Source organism: Bufo bufo, chromosome 2, assembly GCF_905171765.1.
Source record: "Bufo bufo chromosome 2, aBufBuf1.1, whole genome shotgun sequence".
NCBI classification, from domain to species: domain Eukaryota; kingdom Metazoa; phylum Chordata; class Amphibia; order Anura; family Bufonidae; genus Bufo; species Bufo bufo.
Genome location: NC_053390.1, coordinates 301,957,606 through 301,967,395, shown reverse-complemented (window position 1 = coordinate 301,967,395; position 9,790 = coordinate 301,957,606). Strand labels below are relative to the sequence as shown.

Sequence of the window (9,790 nt, the reverse complement as noted above, 5' to 3'; positions counted from 1 at the left end):
TTTTGAAAATTGATAATTTTGTCAAATGTTCTGTACGTTGTTTTTTTTTTTAATAAATAAAGGTAAAACCTATCGGCCTAAATTTACCACTAAAATGAAGTACCATGTGTCAAGAAAAAAAACTGTCTCAGCATTGCTTGGATAAGTAAAACATTGCCAAAGTTATTACCACATGCAGTAAAGGGACACGTGTCAGATTTGCAAAATTAGACTGTCTGAAAAGAAGGAGTTAAATGTTGCACATTCTGGTTGCTTATTATTGCATACTTTATAGGTTATACTTTTTTATGTGTGCACTCTGTTTGAAGGGTTGTTGCTTCTTGTACAGAGCTGCAGTGCTTCGGTGTCACTGTGTCTCTCACTGCACAGTAATACACGGCTGTGTCCTCCCCCTTCACATTCTTTATATGAAGCTGAGTACTAAGAGTGCTTCTCTCCATGGTCATTGAGTATCTGGAGTACAGGTTAGTAGGTGAGCTTACTCCATAACTACAGATCTCCAGTCCGAGTCCAGGGAATTGCTTGTACCAGACCAGAAGATCATAATTTGATATTGTGTGAGTACATTTCAGGGTGATATCTTGGTCTTCTGTAAGGTGAAGATCTGGATCCTGTGACACCTGAGAATCTGACTGCACATCTGGAAGACACAAAAATGGGACATACTCCTGTTTATGACAACTTATTTTAGGTAACATGACATGAATTCTGTTTATGTCCTGTATATAATATATATACCTACGGAATATATTGGCACGCAATATCTGACAGTTGGATTGTACTATGATATAATAAGGATAAATCGCCCTCACCTGTAATAATGATGAGTAGTAAGAGTCCTGGAAGGATAGTCCTGGTAGTAGTCCACATCATGGTGTACTGTGTGCCCTGCACCTTGTATCATCAGGTGTTTGAGGAGATGTGACATTTACCACACACCGCACCTCAGTCTTTCCTGTCATGTCACATGACACATACAGATGTAGCCGAGCTAAAATTGACATCTGCGTGGAGTTTGTATGTTCTCCTCGTGTTTGCGTGGGTTTCCTCTGGGTTCTCCGGTTTCCTCCCACACTCCAAAGACATACTGATAGGGACCTTAGATTGTGGGCGCCATTGGGGACAGCGTGATGCTAATGTCTGTAAAGTGTGTATAATAATAATAGTAATTTGTGTATAAATATGATACATCTGTAACGGTCACGTCCACACACACACAGGGGGAAGGATAGTGACCACTGCGCTCCACCCTCACCCCTGGCCCTGCCTACTTGCCTCTCGAGTCCTGATGACAGGGGACAACTGGACGACAGTCCCTAACTTAGGATACGTGCAGGGAAGACAGACAAGACAAAATACGGAACGTGAACGGACCAGGTCAGAACCAAGAGAGCTACGCAGTACAAAGGGTTAAGCAAAGAATGGTCAGGAGAAGCCGGGGTCAAATACCAGGAGAGTAGAGAAGTACCAGAGGAGTTTGCAAAGAGTAGTCAGGTGGGAGCCGAGGTCACAATACCAGGAGGGATGCGCAGTACAGGAGGAGCAGGCAAAGGATCGTCAGGGAACAGGATCAGGTGAGTATTCAGTAGTCCAACAAATAGCCAGGAACCTAGAATTAACAGGCAACCTGTGGCGAGCAGGCTGCCTGTATTTATAGTGGGGAGTGAGGGTCATGTGACGTGGCCAGCATCACATGACCGACAGACCAACCAGTTGAGCACCGAGTGATCATCTCGGCGCTCAAGGCAGACTTAGGAGCAGGAAGCCATCCAGCAGTAAAGCCGCTCTGGGAATGAGGTCTAACACAGATCCTCATTCCCAAAGCTAAGCAACAGTTCTGCGGGCATTGGGGGACCAGGTGCACCTTCGGAACCCCGTTACAGTACCCCCCTTTTTACGAGGGGCCACCGGACCCAAGACTTCAGGCGATGGCTTTTCAGGGTGTTCTAAATGAAATTTACGAACCAGTCTAGGAGCATGAACCTCCCTGGCAGGTACCCAAGATCTCTCTTCGGGTCCATACCCCTTCCAGTGAATCAGGTACTGCAAGGAGTTACGCACCTTCCTGACATCCACTATTTTAGACACGACATACTCGACAGCATCATTAACAAGAACCGGCAGAGGCGAGGCTTTTGATGGTACTACCGGTTCAAAATATTTTTTAAGTAGAGATTTATGGAACACATTATGAATGTGGAATGACTCGGGCAGCTCCAACCTAAACTATACCGGGTTAATCACCTCCGTGATCTTATATGGTCCAATAAAACGAGGAGCAAATTTTCTAGAAGCTACCTTGAGAGATAGATTCTTGGAGGACAACCATACTTTATCCCCAACCTGAAAGTTCACCCCCCTTGAACGTCTCCTATCAGCCTTGAGTTTTTGAGAACTTTGAGCCTTTTTATGTTCGATTGAACCCGGGCCCAAACTGTGTACAGTTCAGAGGAGAGTTTATCAGCTTCAGGGTTAGAGGAGGAGACGGACGACCCAGAATGAAAACGGGGATGAAAACCATGGTTACAAAAGAAAGGGGAGACCCCAGCAGAAGTATTGACACGGTTATTCAAAGCAAATTCAGCCAACGGAAGGAATTTGACCCATAATTGCTGGTCATCAGCAACATACAACCTCAGGAATTGTTCCACAGACTGATTAAGGCGTTCAGTCTGCCCATTACTCTCAGGATGGTAGGCGGAAGAAAAAGACAACGAAATTTTACATCTTTGACAGAAGGCCCTTCAGAATTTGGACACCAACTGCACACCCCTGTCCGAAACAATATTTTCCGGGATGCCATGTAAACGAACAATCTCTCTCACTAAAATAGACGCCAGGGTTTTAGCATTCGGAAGTTTAGACAAGGGAATGAAATGAACCATCTTGCTAAACCTATCGACCACTACCCAAACCACAGTCTTACCCTCCGCCAGCGGTAGGTCAGTTATAAAGTCCATTGAGATATGGGACCAGGGTCTACTGGGAATGGGTAGGGGTCGTAGGTTACCAGCAGGGCGAGTCCTAGGTGTCTTATACCTGGCACAAACCTCACAGGCTGACACGTAGGACTTGACATCCCTGGTCAGAGTGGGCCACCAATAAGATCTAGAAACCAGATCCTTAGTGCCCTCAACACCCGGATGTCCACAAAAGGCAGAATCGTGACACTCACCCAACAGCTGGAGACGAAATTGTACGGGAACAAACAACTTATCTGTTGGGGTAGATGCCGGTGCCAGATGTTGTTCAGACCTAATGCGAGCCGAGATATCCTGGGTTAGAGCCGCTAAGAAGATGTTTGCTGGTAGGATGGATTCAGGCGGCGTCTCAGTGGGTTGAAAAGCATGGAAGCTCCGAGATAATGCGTCTGCCTTCACGAACGTAATGGAGAAATCAAAACGGGTAAAAAACAGAGCTCATCGGGCTTGTCGGGGATTCAACCTCTTAGCAGACTCGAGAAACATTAGGTTTTTATGATCAGTGACAACCGTTACTCGATGCCTTGCCCCCTCCAAAAAATGTCTCCACTCCTCAAATGCCCATTTAATAGCCAGCAGCTCCCTATTCCCTATGTCGTCGTTTCTCTGCGTGGGAGAGAATTTCCTAGAGAAGAAGGCACATGGTCTCAGGTTAGTGAGGCTAGCAGGACCTTGTGAAAGGACTGCTCCTGCGCCATCCTCGGACGCATCCACCTCCACAATAAAATGGTTTCTCCTGATCAGGCTGGATCAGAATGGGAGCGCTACTGAATGCCTTTTTTAATGTTTCAAATGAAGAAATGGCCTTGGTAGACCAATTCTCCAAATCCGCCCCTTTCTTAGTAAGGTCGGTGTCACTACCAGAGCTTTGAGACATTCTCACAGCTCTGTTTCTCCACCCCTGTGATGATGTCACTACTAGAGTAAGGAGGAGTTCTCACTGCTCTGTTTCTCCGCCCCTGTGATGAAGTCTTTACTCTCTGTTTCCTACCTCCCAGCTGTTTCTCCTGCAGTTGATTTCCCTGTCTTTAAATCACCCCTCCTCCTATTGTAGGGCGTGGATTATATTTCTCATTTCAGTTGTAGCTCTTGCTTGAGTATCTTCACTTGTAGCTATCAGTTCACTGGACCTGTGTTCTGCTGCAGCAAGCACTCCGGATATTGCCAGCTGTCCTTGGATCCGTCTTCTCTGCGGCTGCAGCACCTTCAGCTAAGTGTGCAGAAATTGTTGTGTACCTGGTTATTTTCTGACTGGATCTGAGGTGGCCACGGTTCCCTTCATATACTGAGCAGGGCACCGGTGGCCGTGCCCCTTCCACTATTGTAGGGGTTACAGTGGTCATCAGTCTTAGGTACGTGGGCATGCCTCGTTCCGCCATTTGGATCCGGGCATGTGCTTTAGCAGCATAGGGAGAGCTTTGAGGGTCTGACAGGGGTCACCCTTTATCCTCCCTAGTTTGGGTCCGGTCAGTAGCTCTTTTTACTGTGTTACTCTTGTTGCTCACATACAGCCGTGACATTATAATCCACCAAAACCGTCCTTTTTTGACATGGATCCGCTTTCTGGCCTGGTTGACCGCATGCAGGGTCTTTCTTTGGAAATAGCGGATCTCCGTCAATCTATGACTCAGCTCCAAGCATTGGGCTCTGCTCCGGCTCATGGAGTCTGTTGCGAGCGAAAGGTCTCACTTCTGGAGACGTTCTCCGGGGGCAGTGAGAATTTTGTTCGCTTCAGAGAGGCATGCAAACTCCATTTTTGCTTGTGTCCCCACTCCTCTGGTAAGGAGGAGCAGAGGGTGAGGATTGTCATCTCCCTGCTCAGGGGTAATGCTCAGACTTGGGCTTTTTGCCATCAGGGGATCCCTCCCTTCCGTGGAAAGATTTTTCGTGGCCCTGGGGCAGATATATGATGACCCGGATCGTGTTGCCCTGGCCGAATCTAACTTACGTGTTTTATGCCAGAACAAACTGTCTGCGGAGCTTTATTGTTCTGAATTTCGGAGATGGGCAGCTGATTCAGGTTGGAATGATGCTGCACTCCGGAGTCAGTTCTGTCATGGTCTCTCAGAGAGATTGAAAGATGCGTTTGCTTTCCATGAGAGACCAACATCCTTAGAGTCTGCCATGTCATTGGCGGTACGCCTTGACAGGCGTCTAAGAGAAAGAAACAAGACCTCTCTGTCCAGCCATTGTCAGTCTAGGGGCAATGGTGCGGACTCATTCAGTGTGCAGGGGCCTCATCCTGTCTCGCTCCCCTCTGAGGAGGAGCCCATGCAGCTAGGTCGACTTGCCCCTGATAAAAGAGGATTTAGTCCTCAGAGTATGGTGTGTTTTTGTTGTGGGGGCATAGGTCATTTGGCTAATGTTTGTCCATCTAGGAGATTCTTGAACTGTACTAAGAGCGATAATAAGAGAAAAACCTCAAAGGGTAAATCATCAAGTTCTGCTTCATCTGCTACTTTGGGCAAAGTTGATGTAGGAATTGATGCTTTTCCTCTGACCTGCAGTTCCCGTTTTCTCCTGTCTGCCAGGGTGGCGCTAGAGAGCAAGGTCATTTCTTGTGAGATTTTTGTCGATAGTGGAGCGGCCGTCAATCTTATTGACACTCAATTTGTAGCCATGCATGGTTTTCAGGTTTGCACATTAGAAAAGGATATTCCTGTTTTTGCTATTGACTCTGCTCCACTCTCACAGAGATCTCTGAAGGGCATTGTTCACAATATCCGGCTAGCTGTAGGTGACACTCATGTGGAGGATATATCTTGTTTTGTCCTTAACGGATTGCCTTCTCCACTAGTTTTGGGGTTACCCTGGCTCACTAGACATAACCCCACTATTGATTGGCAAGGAAGGCAAATAAATGAGTGGAGTGACTTTTGTAGAGAGAATTGTCTCACAGCGACTTTTGCAGAGGTGTCTACTAAAACTGTGCCATCATTTCTCTCTGATTTCTCGGATGTGTTTTCCGAGAGCGGTGTTCAGGAGCTACCTCCTCACCTCCATTCCCGGCGCCAAGCTGCCAAAAGCACGCCTCTACAATCTCTCACAACCGGAAAGAATCGCAATGCGAACTTATATCTCCGAGAGTCTAGATAAGGGGCATATTCGTCCCTCAAAGTCACCTGTGGCCGCGGGTTTTTTTTTTGTTAAAAAAAAAGATGGCTCTCTGAGACCTTGCCTAGATTTTAGGGAGCTGAACCGTATCACGATTCGCGATCCCTATCCCCTTCCTCTGATCCCGGACCTCTTCAACCAAATTGTTGGGGCCAAGGTGTTTTCCAAATTGGATTTGAGAGGCGCGTACAACCTGGTCAGGGTCAGAGAGGGGAATGAATGGAAAACGGCCTTTAATACCCCTAACGGGCATTTCGAGAATCTCGTTATGCCTTTCGGCCTGATGAATGCTCCGGCCGTCTTTCAGCATTTTGTTAATAGTATTTTCTACCATTTAATGGGGAAATTTGTATTGGTGTATCTTGATGATATTTTGATTTTTTCCCCTGATGTTCAGACCCATCAGGATCATCTTTTTCAGGTTCTGCAGATTCTGCGGGAAAATAAATTGTACGCCAAGCTGGAGAAATGTCTTTTTATGGTATCGGAGATTCAATTTCTGGGTTTTCTCCTCTCTGCTTCTGGTTTTCGCATGGATCCGGAGAAGGTCCGTGCTGTACTTGAGTGGGAGCTTCCTGAGAATCAGAAGGCATTGATGCGCTTTCTGGGTTTTGCGAACTATTACAGAAAGTTCATTTTGAATTATTCCTCTGTTGTCAAACCCCTTACTGACATGACAAAAAAGGGGGCGGATTTTTCCTCTTGGTCGGAGGAGGCACTTGCAGCCTTTTCTAAGATTAAAGAGAGTTTTGCGTCTGCTCCCGTCTTGGTGCATCCCGATGTTTCCTTACCTTTTATTGTTGAGGTGGATGCTTCCGAGGTGAGTGTGGGTGCAGTTTTGTCCCGGGGCCCTTCTCCTGCCAAATGGCGACCCTGTGCCTTTTTCTCTAAAAAACTCTCCCCGGCAGAGAGAAACTATGATGTGGGAGATAGGGAGTTGTTGGCCATCAAGTTGGCTTTCGAGGAATGGCGCCATTGGTTGGAGGGGGCCAGGCACCCTATCACCGTTTTTACCGACCATAAGAATCTGGCATACTTGGAGTCGGCCAGGCGTATGAATCCGAGACAGGCCAGATGGTCTCTGTTCTTCTCCAGATTCAATTTTGTCGTTACATTACGACCTGGGATCAAAATGTGAAGGCTGATGCTCTCTCTTGCTGTTTTCCGGGAGGAGGAAACTCCGAGGACCCGGGTCCCATTTTGGCGGAGGGGGTAGTTGTTTCTGCTCTATATTCCGATTTGGAGGCCGAGGTCCAGGCTGCCCAGACTGAGGCACCTGCCCGTTGTCCTTCTGGGAAGTTGTTCGTGCCTCCTGAGCTACGTCACAAACTCTTCAAGGAGCATCATGATACGGTTCTTGCTGGTCACCCCGGGAGTAGAGCCACGGTAGATCTCATTGCTCGGAGATTGCCCGGCTCTTCGTAAGTCGGTGGAGGGTTTTGTGGCTGCTTGTGAGACGTGCGCTCGCGCTAAGGTCCCTCGTTCACGGCCTTCAGGTTCCCTTCTCCCGTTACCCATACCTTCCCGTCCTTGGACACACCTGTCCATGGACTTTATCACTGATCTTCCTCGTTCCTCAGGGAAATCGGTGATCATGGTGGTGGTGGACCGTTTTAGCAAGATGGCTCATTTCGTACCTTTCCCTGGTTTACCCAATGCTAAAACGTTGGCGCAAGCTTTTGTCGACCATATTGTTAAATTGCACGGCATTCCCTCTGATATTGTTTCCGATAGAGGCACGCAGTTTGTGTCCAGGTTCTGGAAGGCTTTTTGTTCTCGCCTGGGGGTTCGGCTGTCCTTCTCTTCTGCTTTTCACCCGCAGTCGAATGGTCAGACTGAGCGCCTCAATCAGAATCTGGAGACATATTTGCGCTGTTTTGTGGCAGAGAACCAGGAGGATTGGTGTTCATTTCTCCCTCTTGCTGAGTTTGCTCTGAACAACCGTCGTCAGGAATCTTCTGATAAGTCACCATTCTTTGGTGCATATGGGTTCCATTCGCAGTTTGGGACATTCTTGGGAGGGGCTCTTTCTGGTTTACCTGAGGAGGAGAGATTTTCCTCGTCTTTGTCTACCATTTGGCAAAAGATTCAGAGTAATCTTAGAAAGATGAGTGAGAAGTATAAGCGTGTGGCTGATTAGAGACGTGTGCCTGGTCCGGACCTGAATGTGGGTGATCTGGTGTGGTTGTCTACAAGAAATATTAAACTGAAGGTTCCCTCCTGGAAATTGGGTCCCAAGTTTATTGGGCCTTATAAAATCTTGTCAGTCATCAATCCTGTTGCCTTCCGTCTTGATCTTCCACGGGTTTGGAAGATACATAATGTATTTCACAGATCTCTCTTAAAACCATATGTCCAGCCCACGGTACCCTCCTCTTTGCCTCCTCCTCCGATTTTGGTTGATGGCAATCTGGAGTTTGAGGTTTCCAGAATTGTGGACTCTCGCATTGTCCGCGGTTCTCTTCAGTACCTCGTTCATTGGAAGGGTTATGGTCCTGAGGAGAGGATGTGGGTTCCGGTGTCGGACATTAAAGCCACTCGCCTCATCAGGGCATTTCATAGGGCTCATCCTCAGAAGGTGGGTCCTGGGTGTCCGGAGTCCACCCGTAAAGGGGGGGGTACTGTCACTACCAGAGCTTTGAGACATTCTCACAGCTCTGTTTCTCCACCCCTGTGATGATGTCACTACTAGAGTAAGGAGGAGTTCTCACTGCTCTGTTTCTCCGCCCCTGTGATGAAGTCTTTACTCTCTGTTTCCTTCCTCCCAGCTGTTTCTCCTGCAGTTGATTTCCCTGTCTTTAAATCACCCCTCCTCCTATTGTAGGGCGTGGATTATATTTCTCATTTCAGTTGTAGCTCTTGCTTGAGTATCTTCACTTGTAGCTATCAGTTCACTGGACCTGTGTTCTGCTGCAGCAAGCACTCCGGATATTGCCAGCTGTCCTTGGATCCGTCTTCTCTGCGGCTGCAGCACCTTCAGCTAAGTGTGCAGACATTGTTGTGTACCTGGTTATTTTCTGACTGGATCTGAGGTGGCCACGGTTCCCTTCATATACTGAGCAGGGCACCGGTGGCCGTGCCCCTTCCACTATTGTAGGGGGTTACAGTGGTCATCAGTCTTAGGTACGTGGGCATGCCTCGTTCCGCCATTTGGATCCGGGCATGTGCTTTAGCAGCATAGGGAGAGCTTTGAGGGTCTGACAGGGGTCACCCTTTATCCTCCCTAGTTTGGGTCCGGTCAGTAGCTCTTTTTACTGTGTTACTCTTGTTGCTCACATACAGCCGTGACAGTCGGTCAATGGCTTAGCAATTACAGAAAAATTCATGATAAATTTACGGTAGTAATTAGCGAAACCCAAAAACCGTTGTAAAGCCTTTAAGGATGAAGGCCTTACCCATTCCTTAATTGCTAAAACCTTACCAGGATTAGTGTTGAGCGCGAATATTCGAATATCGAATTTTTTTCGCGATTATAGCCTCTTCGCTAATTCGCGAATATTTCGAATATAGTGATATAAATTCGATATTTCGAATATTCTTTTATTTTTTATTTTTTTATTGTTATATTTTTTTCTTTCCCACTTCCCTAAAGTTGTTCTTACCTGTCCTTTGGATTCCTGGCTTCCTGGCTGCTCCAGTCAGTGCCCGTTTCTGCCGACTTCCGTGCTCATGGAGCATCCCCATCACCATGGGAA

General features: G+C 47.3%; 1 gene segment (V, D, J or C); it reads right to left on the bottom strand.

Moving 5' to 3' along the window:
* Window positions 1-275: 275 nt before the first annotated feature.
* On the bottom strand, window positions 276-873 carry LOC120990844. The segment is given in 2 exon segments: window positions 276-640; window positions 813-873. Coding segments are annotated over 2 exon segments (426 nt in total).
* Between the last annotated feature and the right edge of the window lie 8,917 nt (window positions 874-9,790).